Source organism: Euphorbia lathyris, chromosome 6 (genome assembly GCF_963576675.1).
Source record: "Euphorbia lathyris chromosome 6, ddEupLath1.1, whole genome shotgun sequence".
Classification (NCBI taxonomy): domain Eukaryota; kingdom Viridiplantae; phylum Streptophyta; class Magnoliopsida; order Malpighiales; family Euphorbiaceae; genus Euphorbia; species Euphorbia lathyris.
This window is the reverse complement of record NC_088915.1, coordinates 51,379,388-51,395,607: the sequence shown is the minus strand read 5'-3', so window position 1 is coordinate 51,395,607 and position 16,220 is coordinate 51,379,388. Positions and strand designations below refer to the sequence as shown.

General features: G+C 36.2%; 1 protein-coding gene and 1 long non-coding RNA gene across 2 annotated transcripts; both read right to left on the bottom strand.

Annotated features, from left to right (window-relative positions):
- Positions 1–2,919: 2,919 nt before the first annotated feature.
- On the bottom strand, positions 2,920–5,015 carry LOC136234233 (uncharacterized). The gene is made up of 6 exons (XR_010691115.1): positions 4,930–5,015; positions 4,609–4,793; positions 4,339–4,526; positions 3,607–4,145; positions 3,323–3,446; positions 2,920–3,249 (listed from the first exon to the last, which is right to left on the bottom strand). It is a non-coding gene; the product is annotated as an uncharacterized lncRNA (long non-coding RNA).
- A 5,025-nt stretch (positions 5,016–10,040) lies between these two features.
- On the bottom strand, positions 10,041–13,217 carry LOC136233159 (probable inositol transporter 2). The gene is made up of 6 exons (XM_066022760.1): positions 12,892–13,217; positions 12,741–12,811; positions 11,660–11,995; positions 11,475–11,582; positions 10,786–11,385; positions 10,041–10,697 (listed from the first exon to the last, which is right to left on the bottom strand). The coding sequence occupies exons 1-6, from the start codon at positions 13,022–13,024 to the stop codon at positions 10,209–10,211; spliced, it is 1,737 nt and encodes a 578-aa protein (XP_065878832.1). The 5' UTR covers positions 13,025–13,217; the 3' UTR covers positions 10,041–10,208.
- Positions 13,218–16,220: the final 3,003 nt, after the last annotated feature.

Here is a 16,220-nt window from a genome sequence, read left to right as displayed (position 1 = left end):
TTGCTAGTAGGGCTTATGAATGTGTGTTTATTGGATATGCTGTGAATAGCAAAGCATATATGTTCTATGATTTGAATGCGAAAGTCATATTGGAGTCGAACGATGCTGACTTTTATGAAGATAGATTTCCTTTTAAGTTGAGAAATAGTGGGGGTGCATCATCTAGTAGCATACCTGCTACTAGACCTATAGTGCAAAAAGAGATTGAGGAATCTGAACCAAGGAGAAGTAAGAGACCTAGAGTATACCTGCTACTAGACCTATAGAAGCAAGAAGCCATTAATGATGAAATGGACTCACTTGAGTCAAACCACACTTGGCACTTAGTAGACTTACCACCAGGTTGTAAACCAATAGGTTGTAAATGGATCCTTAAGAAGAAACTGAAACCTGATGGCTCAGTAGATAAGTTTAAGGCTCGCCTTGTAGCTAAAGGCTTTAGACAAAGAGAAAATGTTGATTTCTTTGATACTTATTCACCTGTCACTAGGATTACGTCCATACGTGTTTTGATTGCTATTGCTTCTGTGCACAATCTAGTAGTGCACCAAATGGATGTTAAAACTGCGTTTTTGAATGGTGAACTAGAAGAAGAGGTTTATATGGATCAACCTGAGGGCTTTGTAGTCTTTGGTCAAGCCCATAAGGTATGTAAGTTAGATAAGTCTTTATATGGGCTAAAACAAGCACCTAAGCAATGGCATGCAAAATTTGACAACTTGATTATTTCAAATGGCTATAAGGTGAATGAAAGTGATAAGTGTATCTACTATAAATATGAAAATGGTCTTTGCACCATTATATGCCTATATGTTGATGACTTGCTTATTTTTGGATCTAATATTCATGTTGTAAATGCTGTTAAGTCAATGTTGTGTGAAAACTTTGACATGAAAGATCTAGGAGAAGCGAACGTCATTCTTGGCATAAAGATAACTAGGTCTGAAACTGGAATTTCTCTAGATCAATCTCACTACGTTGAGAAGATTCTAAAGAAATATAACTACTTTGATTGTAAACCTGCATGTACACCTTATGACCCTAGTATAAAACTTTTTAAGAACACTGAAGACAGTGTAAGACAATCAGAGTATGCTAGCATAATTGGCAGTCTTCGTTACGCCACTGATTGTACTACACCCGACATCGCGTATGTCGTAGGACTGCTATGCAGATTTACTAGTAGACCTAGTGTGGAGCATTGGAATGCTATAGAAAGGGTCATGAGATACCTTAAAAGAACCATGAAACTTGGATTACATTATCAAAGGTTTCCAGCAGTCCTTGAAGGGTATAGTGATGCTGACTGGAATACCTTATCAGATGATTCCAAGGCTACTAGTGGCTATATTTTCAATATAGCTGGTGGTGCTGTTTCATGGAAGTCTAAGAAACAGACTATTCTAGCTCAATCAACCATGGAATCAGAACTGATTGCACTAGCTGTGGCTAGTGAAGAAGCAAGTTGGTTGAGAAGTCTGTTAGCTGAGATTCCCCTATGGGAAAAACCGATTCCAGCTGTATTGATCCACTGCGATAGTACCGCGGCTATTGCTAAGATTCAGAATCGTTATTACAACGATAAGAAACGACAGATACATCGTAAGCACAACACTGTGACAGAGCTTCTCACTAAAGAAGCTGTTAGAGTGGATCACATACGCTCAGAAGAGAATTTAGCCGATCCTTTGACGAAAGGATTAGCTAGAGAGAAAGTCCATAATACGGCAAAGAGTATGGGACTTATGCCCCTACAGTGATGAGTTACACACAATGGTAACCCAACCTATAGACTGGAGATCCCAAGAAATAGATTCAAAGGGTAATAACAAGTTGTGTGGTAATATGAGTCAGATCATGCAATTAGAAGCATGAATATCCTAAAGCGATTTGAGGTTGAGATAATAGAAACTCTTAATGAAGTCTATGCTCCATTTGGAGTGAAGTACCTAGCTACAGGAGTACTTTTGATAGACTCACCTATATGAATGTGGAAGTGAGGCCGCTTCCTATGAGTTTAGGGCAAAACTCTAGAGCATTCATTAAACCGGGATAGACGTGCAAGGCCATAAACGCACGGGCTACTAGAACTACACTCTGAAAAGGTTATGGCGTGATATACATAAGAGATAGAGTTCAAGACTACGAGTCACTCTAGTAAAATCTGAACTATACTCACTACGCAAAGGTTCAAATCGAAAGATACCTCTGCTTATGTCTGACCTTATGTAACTGCTCAGTAAAACGATTTCAAAAATTCTAGTGGGGGATTGTTGGGCTTGGCCCATTTATAATTTATGAAATTGGCCCATGCATGTGTCTTTAAGTTTTTTCAAATGAAAAACATCCCACATTGCTTTCAAAGCACTTGGTGGAGATGTTTATAAGGAAGATCCTCACATGCTTGGGGTGTGCCCCAAGGGGTACCCACTTTTGTGACAGGGTGAGGACCTATCTCTTTGGTTGACCACCACACACGCGCGCCGTCCGTCCGACCGAACCGGGTTGGGCTGGGTTGGTGTGGTGTAAAATGATTAATTTTTTATTAAAAAAAATTATTATTAATAATATTATTTATTATTATTTTTTAATTTCGGAAATCCTTTTTTATTTTAATTATTTATGCTCTGATTTAGTCTTTGTGAACGTTGTTCACAACGTCCATTTTTCTGAACGTGTCTTCAGTCTCCTCCACCTTCCTGATTTTCCTCATTCTCTTTCTCCATAAAATCAGAGCTCAAACAGCTCTTTTTTCTTGTATAAATAGGTGATGAGAGACTGCCTTCAAACACATTTTTTTTACTTTCATTCATTCTGCATTTTTTCGAAACTGAGCAAGTAAACAGAGAGTGTATACAGAACGATTTTCGTACGGTGCAATACGAAAATCGTATTTAAGAGGACTGTTTTATCCTGGAGGCGACCGGAGTTCATACTGTTTGCTAAAATCCGGCAGTTCCACGAACGTCTTAAAGAAAGCGACATTGTCCGCGACTCTGCCCATTTAATTTTGTTCGGTCTGTTTGTATTTTCTGAGTTCGAGCTTCAACAATCCTGATACTGTCCTTGCGTATTGAAAGAAGCAGGGGTAACCAAGGAGGCAGTTCTGCTGCATAATGCTTTTTGATTTTCTAGCTCAGTAATGCGATGAAGAGTGCTCTGCATATCATATCTGGAACTCAGCTTGTAATCCGATATGCATTGTAATATGGCTTTAAGAACACTTAGTTCTTCATCTATAGCTTTTCCCTACAAACAAACTCCAATTAAGAGCACGTGTTCATGTAATTAAAGACTGAAATTTGATTAGTGAAACACCTACCTTCATATCCTCAAAGCATTTTTGCAGGATAAATTGCAGTGGGAATTTGTGAAGCAGCCCAAAGCACAACTAAATCTAGTTGCATCTATGTGCTGCTTTCTTTCAATAAGCCTCTCTATAATCTCTGTATAATTACAAGAAAATCAGCAAAACCGACGATCAAAGAAAAGAGATGCTGCAGATAAAATCAAACCAAATTATAAATTATAATTAACCAAGAGATGCATATTACAACTATAATACCAGAGCTACTAGATGAGGAGTCCATAGTTAGAAAATAATACCGGGAATCTTATCTGTGATATGTAGGAGCCTACATATATTAGGAGCATTTCTCTGAGAAGCAACAACCAGAACAAGTTTTAAGATCTCTTTCCCTCCAAAATGCTGCACCAGTTTATATGCAGCCAAAAACAGTAGAAAAGCCCACATTTCTGTAAACTTCTCACTTCCTGAGTTTATATCTGCTTTCCAGGAAACAACCAGCTTTGCAGCTTCAGCTTTCACTCCAGGACTTATTGTTGGTGAGATTTCAATCAACCTCTCCATTAATAGAATCTTAGTCTTAACACTTGTATTGTATCTAGTCCTGCACCACCTTTTTTGCTAGGATGGGAATATGAATCCTGCATCACCCACAAAACAAACATTGCTGGGTCTGCGGATGACTTAAGAGCAGCTAAAACTTCATTAGGCAACGAATCATTGTCGCACATGTCACCTGTTAGTATCAATGGAGAAGTCTTTTCATCAATGCTAGTACTAGACTGAGAATTTGCAGTGCAAGAATTATCCGGTTGATGTCCTTGCAGGTGAAAATCAACTGTTGCATGGAGAAAGAATACATTAATCAGAACTAGATTAAATTCATAAGAATTTTCAACTATGATACCCTGCAATACAATTAAGTTCTACCATTTCTCTCACAAAGCATTCAATAAGTTGAAAATTTCCTACCAAGATTTAGAAACTAAGCCTATATTAAATCTAAGGATCATGAACAAAAAACAACTTACAAGGTTCAAACTTCTCAATTGATTAATTTGCATAAACTTCCTTCATTTTCAAAATGAGCTTATCCTGACACTGCTCAATTGATTTTTCAATTCCACTAAGTTCTTTCCCTTTCAAATCAAGTTCAGTAGAGTGAATGCTGGCCAATCCCTGCAGCGTTTCCAACTGCTTCTGCTTCAACTCAAGCTCACTATTGGAATCACATATCAAAACTTCAGCAGTCAAATTTTTCACATTTTCAACTTCTTTTTCTTTCAGCTCAAGGTCCTTACAGTGTAGTTGTAGTGACTCCTTCACAGACTCCAATTTCTCCTCATTTGATTTGAATTCTTGATTTTGTTGTTCTATTGACTTGTCAATTGTAGCCAATTGCATTTTTTTTCATAGCAAGCTCCTGACTGAACTCTTCATGCTCCTTTTGCACTGAATCCCAGTTCTTCCCTTTTCAAATTAAGCACTGCATCAATTGTTTTTAGAGCAACATTCAATTGTCTTAATTTTGAATTAAGCTGCAAAGAGAAGTCCTGAATCCACTTTTCAAGAACAGAAATATGTTTATTTTTCGATTGAAGACCATCAGGCCTTACTTGTACCTCATTCAACTTAAGTACAACTTGTTTATCCTGTTGTTCAAGCACTTGAATGGTTTCTGCTATCTTTTTGGCTTTCAAGTCAATTTTCTCCATTAGAACAAAAACCTATGTAACAAAAAGCAACGAGTACCACTCAGTAAGAGCATCTCCAACCATTACCTCCATATTTCCCTTCCCTATCCCTAATTTTCTATTTTTTCTTCCCCAATTCCTATTTTTTCTCCAACCCAAAAATATAATTTTTTCCCTAAAAAAATATTCTCTTTTTTATTCCATTTCATATACATTATTTATTAATATTATAATACATTTTACATACACTTTTATTATTAATTGTTAACTTTATCAATTTAGACTAAAAATAATTCTAAAAATATTATATATAATTAAAAAAAACTTATACATTAAAATGTAAAATATATATAATATAAAAATTATTAATTTTTATTTATTTATTAATATTAAGAAACACTTAAACATTACACCAAAATAAAATTAGAAACAAACATATAATAACACGTACACATTAACGGAAATAAAAATATAAACCAACATTAAAATAAGACATATTATTTTATTTTATTTTTTGTTTTTTTTGTTGTTGTTTTATGTTATTTTTATTTATCCAATGGATTGTATTAGATTTTTAATTACGTGTATTGTTTTAATTAATGATAATTTATGTGTAATCTATTTGTAGTACTTCTTTTCTATTTATTAATTTTCAATATTTAAATTTTGCATGATTTAAAATTAATGTACATTATTTATAATACAATTGACCCAAATATAAAATAATTATACATACAAATAAACACAAAATTAAATTATCCAACTATCAAATAATATTATATACTCAAAAAAAACCCCTAAAATAAAATACAACTAAAACATTTTTTAATATATATATTAAATAAAAAAATAAAAAAAAAACAATAAAAACAATAAAATAATAATATAATGGTTCCCCATTTAAATGGGGAACCATTTTTCTTCCCCTTTTGTGGGGAAGAACCAGCTTCTTCCCCACAAGAGGGGAAGAATATAGGGAGGGTTGGATGACAACCCTCCCTATATTGGCATCTCCAATGCTCCAAATAGGGAGCGTTGGAGATGCCCTAAACCTATAACAATGCATTAAAGGAAAATAGAGGTGAAAATGGTAGATTCCATGACTTTCAAGCATACAAGTCCTCAACAGTAAAACCCAATATATATATAAATAATAAATAATAAAAAGATGTGCAAAATCAAACTAAAAAATACAAAATGGATATCTGAAAAGTTACTGCAAAAATGGAGAAAGCACCGAACATTAGGAATCCCAAAAACTCCTTGAAGAAAATCAAGCAGCATTAGAGGAAAAGGGTAGATTACATGTTTAGACCCTTCCCCAAGAAATAACACCATTGTGGAACATGATATTCATCTATAACAAACCCCATAAAAACAATTAAAGAAAAGGAGCAAAACCAGACTAAATAGGAACCATGGGTACTTGAACAGATGAAGAAAAATGGCAAAAGAACCTACCAAGCAAGAAAATCTGTTGCCTTTGCCTCAAAGTGTGTCGTTGATTCAGAATGCCAATCAAGTTTGCTTATAGATTTAGTTAGATGGGGAGGTTTTGAGAAAGGTTTTACAGTGAAGAGAAGAGAAGACCGTAGGAAGAAGAAAGAGTTAGGAGTGAAGGCACGTGGATGTGCTCAAAAACAAAATCTTTGGTCAATATGAAAATTAAAAATTAATTGATTGTTTGTTTTTTTCGGCATAATACATAGCCAGTTTGCTCAATTTGTGCAAAATAGTTTTTCAATCACATCTCACCAGCTTTTTAAACTTATTTATTTAGTATTACTAGCTCTCTAATCTTGTCCATAAAAATAAATTAGCTCTCTGAATTTTGTAAGTGTCTCACCAACTCCCCAAACTTGCTTATTCTGTAACAACTAAATACAAAAACCATAATACTAACTTTCGATCATCATCCATTCAATCTCTCAAATATGCAGTGCTAACTCTTATAATAGGTTGGAAGGTAGGAGAAAAGAATTTTTTTTATCTCTCGAATAGATGAAGATGTATTTTTAGAATTTAGGTTTAATAAGTTTTTGTATTTAGTTGTTATAGAATATGCAAGTTTGGGGAGTTGATGAGACACTTGCAAAGTTCAGGGAGCTAATATACTTTTATTGACAAGTTTAGGGAGCTGGTGATACGAAATAAGCAAGTTTAGAGAGCTGATGAGACACTTGCACAATCTAGTATTTTAGATAAGTTCAGGGATTTTGTGATGTATTAAGCTTTTTTTCTATTTTTGGTAGTAATGTAGGGCTAATTACAAATCTAGCCCAATTAAGAGGAGTCGTTTACATATCTAACTCATTTTGCTTTCATCTTACCAAATTAGACCATTTCATCCATTTTGGACAAAATTACCCTTAGTTCTATTGTTCGATAGACCTGCTTCATCTGCTTCATCATCATCATCTTCTTCTTCTTCTTCTTCTAGTTCTTCTTCTTCTTCTTCTTCGGTTCATCTTTTTCGATTTCTGATATCAATCGTTACCGATTTTTGAGATTTTTGAAGTATTATGTTCAATTTTCCGTAGAAATTGTATGTTTTTAGCTTATACGCCTGCTTTTCTCGCTGGTCTTGCCTCTTTCTTCATCTATCGTTTCAATTTTCTACAGTGGCGGAGCCAGGATCCAAACTTCGGAGGGGCTCTACTGTATGTAAAAAAAAAATTCGTACGACGATTTAAGATTTTGATTCTGTAAAGGTATTTATATATAAAAGTTGTTTTGGATTTTTTTTCAGTATGTTAACTGTTCACAAGTAATTGATTGAGCAAAAATATAAAAATACCTAAACACCACCAATTCAATTCAATTCAATTCAATCAAAATGTCTAAATCCCCGAATATCACTAATTCAACTCATTCACCTATTCAATTTAATCAAAATCCCTAAACTAAAGTCCGAAAATATCACCAATTCAATTTAATTCACCGATTCAATCCAATTTAATCCACTAATTCAATTTAATCAAAATCCCTAAAACCCTAAACTATCACATTATCAATTCAATTAAATCAAAACTCATAAATACCAACCATTCAATTAGGGAATTAAACTCTAAATTAGAAATCCCTAAATTAATTAGAATCACTAAATAATCTCTAAGCAAACAACATATTAATAATCCCCAATGTAATAAATAAATCATAATTTAAATTAAAGTAAATAAAAATATCTAAATTATACCCTAAATTAGAAATCCCTAAATTAAAAATCATAAAACTAAATCTATAAATAAAATAATTGAATAAGAGTAGAAAATGGTTGGGCAAGTGAAATTTTTAAAAACATCTGGAGCAATTTGGGAAATTTTCCCAAATCCCCACCTTCACTAACCTTTCTCTCCTTTTCTTTCTCTGATTGCTGCGTAAAAGAGAAAGAAACTATGGTAACGGATGGAAAGGGGGAAAATTGCCATTTCCATCACTTTCTTTTTCACATTTTACCTACACAAAAACTACGTCGTTTTGTGTAGGTTAAGTTAAAAAAAAAAGGATGAAAAGGGCATTTTACTCTTTCCATCTGTATGTATGAACGAAGAAGAAGAAGAGGTCTTCTTCAGCCGCCATGGCTGGAGGGGCTCCAACCATGACGGCCCATGGCTTCCAGAATCGCAGGCCAATCCTGTCGTCTGTTTTTAGCAGAAGCTAGGTTTGCCAGTTTCTTCTTTTTGCGCCAGGTTCGTCTTCTAGCGTCAGGTTTGTCTTCTTGCCAAACGCCAGATGGTCCATGCGTCTCGAAAAGGTCCTTGAAACGGTTTTTCGAGGCTTCTGAAATGTGTCAGACTTTGTCTCACAAGTTGACGGATAATTGGACACTGACTTGATTATCACTCAGATTGACTTAGCGGTGTCTTGAATATTGCTCAGTTTGACTTCACAGCTTCGCCTTCAAGCTTTCCTGAAGAAGACATTTCTTTTACGAGGCTGAGTTGAGTTCCACTCAGCTTCCGCTGTGTGACTTCTTATGCTGACTTTGTTCTGTCTTTCTTTTAGAGACTTTAAGTTCCTGTTCTCGTTAGTTAACTTACTCAACATTGAACAAACACATTAGTACAATTAAATCAAAGCACTTAAATTTAATTGTTTTAATCATGGGATTAACTTAAATAATTTTGTCATATCAAAAATCATGTGGAAAGGTGTTTCAACAGTAGGTCCTCACCCTTTCACAAAAGTGGGTACCTCTTGGGACACACCTCAAGTGTGTGAGGACCTCCTTAATAAGTATCTCCACCAAGTGCTTTGAAAGCAATGTGAGATACTTTCCATCCTAAAACACAAAGACATGGGCTCATTTTCATAAATTAAAAATTGGGTCAAGCCCAACAGTTAGTAGGCTACATGTTTTTTTATTTCAAATTTATAAGTCAAAGAAAAACTTTTCTTTAAATTATACTCCTTCCGTTTTGTATTATACGACGTTTTAGCTTTTTTATTTTGTTCTTTTTTATATGTCGTTTTGTATTATCAATGCAGTTTTAAAAATATTTTCTCAATTTTGTCCTTATTTATGACAAGAGAGAAGTTTAGTATTAATGCAAATAATCATAATTAAGCCATCAAATTTAAAAAGAGAGAGAATTTTTACATAGAAATTAGAAATTCAGGAGAAAGGTATTGATGATAAATTAGTTATCTTTAATAGTGTAATTAATGTTGCATTGGTCGTGATGAACAACATTAAACGGCATGTAAAAAAGAATGGAAGGAGTAGTTTCTTAGAAAATGGGAAATAAATAACACATGAAAAATGAGATAAACTGACCGTAGAAAATCATTTCTGAGTCCGCTTTTAGGATTAAGTTTTATTCTCAATTAATTTTATTCTTTTATAGGCAAAAAAAAAAACATCATAAGACCACTAATATTCTATGTTTTAATTTATTAATCCGTGGATGTTGATTTTTTATTTAGATATATTAGATTCTTCATCTTTAATAAATCTTACCGATATAATTTGAATTTAATCCCAATTATATAACACTGTAAAAAAAACAATTTTAAATGAGGTATAAAAGACATTAATGAGAGAGGGTTAGGCTATGCTTGGCCTTGGTTTTCCACATTGATTTAAGCACTAAATTATTATAACATTTGTAATGTAAGCATATTTTCCTTACATCTTAGTACCTTGTTTTAATAATAAACTAGGTACCAGATAGCAGCTATCTAAGTTCAATTATTTAATCAATGAATCAAACTTGAGGTTGTTTTTTCTCATCTGGTCCAGACTTATTATTTTCCCAAAACTTGAACTGTAAAGTCCTCATTTCCAGCATCTTCTCAACTTCCTCGATTGGTAACCCCTTCGTCTCAGGCACACATATTATGACAAAGAACAAAGCAACCACAGACAGAACTCCAAACAATAAGAATGTCCAATCAGTCCCAATAGACTGTGTCAGTGTCAAAAAGGATTGTGCAACTATAAGGTTTGAAATCCAGTTTGCTGTTGCTGCTATTCCTCCACACACTCCTCTGAACCTTAAAGGGTATATTTCTGAATTCACAATCCATGGAACCGTTCCCATTCCCGGAGAGAAGAAGATTATGTAAAGTGCCAACCCAATTAGTGCAAGCCATCCATATTTGCTTGGACATCCCCTTGTGTACCATTCACTGCTGCCTTTCCGGCAAAGACCCTTCACTTCATCATTTGAGACCAAACATACACCAGGCTGAAGCTGCAACATTTCCATAATCATGGACAGTTAGAGATGAAATGAAGCTAATTAACATTACAACAATGTATGTGACATACAATTCTTATACCTTGTCCGCAGCTGAAGAACAAAAGCCGCAGTCTGGATGTGTAGCCTTCAAGCACTTCATACAGTCCCAAGAAGCAACATCAGCAGCAGAAGTATAATCAGGGCAAGTTTGGTTCCTGAAGACTAAGTCGGTTGCAGGTTTAACAATCGGTGAGTGAGTAGTAGTCTCATGAAAAACTCCTGTTAGAACAGCAAGTGAAAATATGACACCAATTAAGCTGATAATCAATAGTTTCTTTCTTCCAGTCCTGTCAATGAAGTATATGCTGACAATGGAGCCAAATGCATTGAGTCCAGAAGTGACGAGTGACAGAAGAAGCGCGGTTTGGTTAGAAGCATAACCGGCCAATTGAACTATTGTAGGACTGTAATACATAACTGTGTTGATTCCAACAAACTGCTGGAAGACCTGAAGACCAACACCGGCTATTAATCCTCTTCTAACTGTTTTGGTTTTCCATAGTTTGAAGATGTTCTTCTCAGAATTTCCTACTTCCTTCATTTCTTGATCAATAGAGTCTTGCAGATCTTGGATCTCTTTTTCAACATCTTCAGCAGAGTAGATTTTCCTCAATATGGCTATGGCTTCCTCTTCCCTGCCCTGTCATAAGAAAATGCTAAGCATTGTGAGTATATATGCATATGGTTTCTCCAATCAAAGCACACCTTTCATAAAAAAGATAAGAAAACCTTTCGGTATAGCCATCTGGGTGATTCTGGAAGATACAGCATGAGGAAGAATTGCAGCAAAGCAGGAATGCCAGCAACTCCAAGCATCCATCTCCATGTTCCGGGTACCTAAATCGAAATTTCTGAAGCTGCTTAGACTAATTTGAGGAGGTCCAGTGTTTAGAAACATTAGTGTAATGATTTACCTGAGTGAAGGCTAAGTTAATTAGATATGAAAGAAACTGGCCACCAGTAATAAGAAATCCATTGGTACTAACAAGAGCACCACGAATTTTGGCTGGGGAAGCTTCTGAAATGTACAAAGGAGCTGTCATGGAAGCCATTCCTACACCGAATCCAACAAATATTCGACCAATGATGAGCGGAAAAGGGCTAGGAGCAGTAGCCATGATCACAGCTCCAAGAAAAAATAGAAAATCTGCACAAAGAAGTGCTTTTTTCCTTCCAAAACGATCATTCAGCCATCCACCAACTGCTGCTCCTATGATTGCTCCTGCCACTGCCATGCTCACAATGCTCTCCTGTATTGTATGTTCATCAAAACATAGTTAATTTACTGTTTTCACATGGCATACATATAGACAGATATAATCCACAATCTTCTAAAATGAATTAGCATACAACTGAACTCATAACATAGTTAGATTTTAGTGCAGTTTTTTCTGTCATTGTTTTATAATCTTTTCTCATACTTAGTACTGTACTGGGCCATTTTGGACAACTAATTTAAAAATAGCAATCATATACCCATCAATGATTTTAAAGAATATAAAACAGAAAGATAAGAAAAAAGAAGCATAAAAGTGAAAGAGAATGTCTTTTTTTCTAAATAACATTTTTCCAAAAATTTATTAAGAAAAAGGTACACTTTAGTGTAAATTCCTTAATGGGCTGGTTGAAGCCCAATCCTAGATTCTTCTTCCCTGTCAATCAGAGAGGTACACTTTTCTATATCTCTTGGATCAGTCTGAAATTCCAAAGTCAAATTGGATCCTTAACCAGCCTTTCATTTTCCAACAGTGATTGAAATATGCAAAACAGAAATATTATTAAAAAAAAAAAAAAAATCATTGACACAAATGAAACCCACTTCTAATATAAAACAGAAAGTATCCAACAAAATGAAGCTTTTCATTTCCTAGTTAATTACCTTTGTAGAAAATGATGGCAAATAAACAATACAGTATTTGTAACAGTTAAGTGTTTGGTGAAGTGAAACTGATGGAATAATTAAAAGAATTGGAAAATAAAAAAGAAAAAGATGACCTGTAAGACAGTTTTTCTATCCACAGACTTGAAGTCATCTCTGATGTAAAGAAGGGCACCAGAAATCACACCTGCACCAAAAACAGAGAATTTTAATAATAATCAAATAGAAAGGACATGACATGTGTGTATAGAGAAGAGTCAAACAGACCTGTGTCATAACCGAAAAGGAGACCGCCAATGCCAGCAGAGAAGGCGAGGCGAAGAACATAAGGATTTTTCCAAGCCAAAGAGAAACAATCTCTAAAAGCAGAGGTATCTGCTATTACAACCCCTCCCTCCATTTCCAATTTCAGACTCCTAACTCAATTCCAAAACGCAACCAGATATATACAAGTTTTACGGGGAATTTACAATTTTTGGACAGAAAAATAATAACGTCACAAGTGTTTGAAAGAAGACCAGAAGGAAAAACCGAAGAAATTTTGGTATTGGGATTGGGAAGAGGGTAAAGAAGGCTTTGTGAGGAGGAACAAGAGAGTAATAAATATATAATGGGCGTATCCAGACGAAGTCAAGGAAGGCCCTATCAACTTTGTCCTTTATCTTTATCATTAATATTTAATTAATCAATAAATCAGGGAATCTTTTCAATTTTGATTATTTTAATTTTAATGTACTATCAAACAACTAAATAAATAACTATTATTTCTTTGACTGCAAATTGACAAATTGCATCTATATTTCTCACTTAAAGTCTTCGGACAGTGTAAATAAATATAGATTATATTTTTCTTTTGGATAATTATCAATAATATTTTTCAAAAAATACCACTCCATTATTTCCATCTAATTTTTTTAATAATAAATATCTTTTTAATTCAATGTATGCATATCCATATTTAAATTTCCTTTTTATTTCAAAATTATATAAAAAAAATTTATTAGTAAATATAATTATATTAATTATTACATTTCTTCATTTTTGTACAACAACTTTTTGAACATTGGAAGGGTGGAAAAAAAACAAAGAAGAACCAAAAGAACCTAAGAGAGCCTAGGTCAGGGCCCGAGCTCTCCTAAGTGTGCCGTTCCTAAGCTTGTCCGAAGAAAGAAGGTCCATAAGACCTGCAGGGGGATCATCACACTCGTGATGCCCAAAACTCTTTGATCCTGCGAAATTTGCCAAGAAATCCGCTGCTCTATTGCCTTCACGAAGTACATGAACAACTTTGACCTCCCAGTTCAGATTCACTCGCTTCCGACATTCTCCAATTAACCAAAGGAACCTATGTGAATTCTGTGTTTTTTCATTCATCAGCTTCACAACAGACTTGGAGTCTACTTCCAAGACCACCTTCCTCCATCCCATCCTCCAAGCTAAATCCAGGCCATAAAACAGCCCCCAAAGCTCCGCTAGCAGCGCCGTGCAAATGCCAAGGTTACACACAAAACCCTTCATCCAGTCTCCGGCACTATTCCTTGCCAGACCTCCACACGTTGCCCATCCCGGGTTTCCACTACACGCCCCATCACTATTAATTTTGACCCAGTCCGGATCCGGGGGGATCCATTTCACTATCCGGTCCACCAAAACCGTCGGCATCAACATCCTTGGCCGGCCGATACCATTGCTGCTGCAAATAATATTCGCCCTCTCCTGCACTTGAATTACTAACCGGTCAATCTTATCCGCCACGCCCCAGGACACGCCATTAAACACCAAATCATTTCTCCATTTCCATATATTCCAGCAAGTTGTTGAAAAAACGGTGGACCAGGCAATCCCGCTCCAGCAAACGGTAGTCCTCAGGTTCCGCATAACCCAGTTCCTTATATCACCTGCAAAAAAATCAGCTTGCCAGTTTAAAGGAATAAAGAAAATCCAGATTCTTCTTGCATTCACACAATCCCGTAGCAGGTGGAGAAGATCTTCCTTTCCCCCGCAACTTTCGCAACTGTCATCGCTACATATCAGACGACGGCATCTGTTCGTATTAGTCAGGACCACCTCATTTCCAACCGTCCACATGAAGTAACGGATACGTTCGCTAACCTCCACTTTCCAAAGCAACTTCCAATCTGCTTCTATCCAGATATTTCGATTATCGCTAGTTTGCTTCTTCTGAACTTCATAAGCAGTTCTAACCGTAAAGGTCCCCGAATCCGTATGATCCCATGTCCACCCATCCTCTTCTCCCTCCATCCGGAACAGGTAAACAGTAGCTAATTGATGTAAAATGACCGGCGGTAGCAGAACATTCAACCGGTTCCAATCCCAACCTTGCTCGTCAATCCAATAATCCTCGATGGTTTTCTCCTGCTCCTCCTCCGTTAGCATATTAGCCGCATGGGTGTCAAGAGGAGTTTCCCCTAACCATCGCTCCTTCCATAATTTCACCTCCCTTCCACTTCTAACAAGCCGACGTACCCCTAATTTTAGGATGGCTGCTCCTTTCATTATACTTCTTCATATTCCGCTCTGTGGGTTCCTGTTTCTAAACATTTCAAGGCCGTTTCTATTACCTCCATAGATCCCTTTTATTACTTTAACCCAAAAACAGTTTGGTTCAGTAATCATCCTCCAACTCAACTTAGCTATGCTTGCAAGGTTAGCTTTCCTCGCCTGTCGAATGCCCAAGCCCCCATCTTTGCGAGGTTTACACACAGTTTCCCAATTCACAAGGTGGACTCTTCGTCCTTCCTCAGAGCTTCCCCAGATGAAGTCCCTACTCAATTTATCAAGGTTTTTGCAAACACTTACCGGGAACACCGCAGTTTGCATTGCATAGTTAGGTAATGCTGACAACACCGCCTTCACTAGAGTAGTTCTTCCTGCCATAGATAAGCTTTTCGCCTTCCAGCCCGCCAATCTATTTCTGACCCTTTCCACCACATAGTCGAAAGAACGCCTACCTATTCTTTCGTGCGCGATCGGAACCCCAAGGTATTTCCCTAGATTGTTCGTGCTCTGTACGCCCAACACCTGTGTCATCTTTTCCTGAATAGACGGTTTAGCATTCCTTGAGAAAAAGCAGCATGATTTCTCAAGGCTTACCTTCTGTCCCGATCCATCACAGAAGTAGCTGAGGACCTGTTTCATTGTCTGCGCCTGTTTCACTGAAGCCTCCCCCATTAGCACGATATCATCAGCAAAGAAGCAATGCGAGATTTTGGGCCCATTCTTGGAGAGGGTCACTGGCTTCCACTCACCTGTTTCCACTCAATCCAGGATCAGATGACTTAAATGCTCAAGGCATAGGACGAAAAGGTATGGGGACAAAGGGTCTCCTTGCCGAAGTCCCCGAGTCGGATAGAACCCCTCTCCTTTTTCTCCATTCCAAAGGACATGCATTTTGGGAGAAGAGACACGGTTCATGATGACATCAATCAAGGATTTAGGAATATCCAGGATTGTTAAAGTCTCCTTGAGGAAGTTCCAATTAACTCGATCGTACGCTTTTTCCAAATCCAGCTTCAAAAGCATCTGTCCTTTCTTATTACTAACTCGTTGGAAAAAAAAGACCGTTTCCTGAAGGA

Bases quoted from the DNA above. Each gene is read 5' to 3' on its own strand.
- LOC136233159 (XM_066022760.1), bottom strand. From the start codon at position 13,024: ATGGAGGGAGGGGTTGTAATAGCAGATACCTCTGCTTTTAGAGATTGT. The intron at 12,812-12,891 runs GTCTGTTTGACT...TTTTTGGTGCAG, and splicing joins CCTTTTCGGTTATGACACAG to GTGTGATTTCTGGTGCCCTT. The intron at 11,583-11,659 runs GTAAATCATTAC...ATTTCGATTTAG, and splicing joins TTAACTTAGCCTTCACTCAG to GTACCCGGAACATGGAGATG.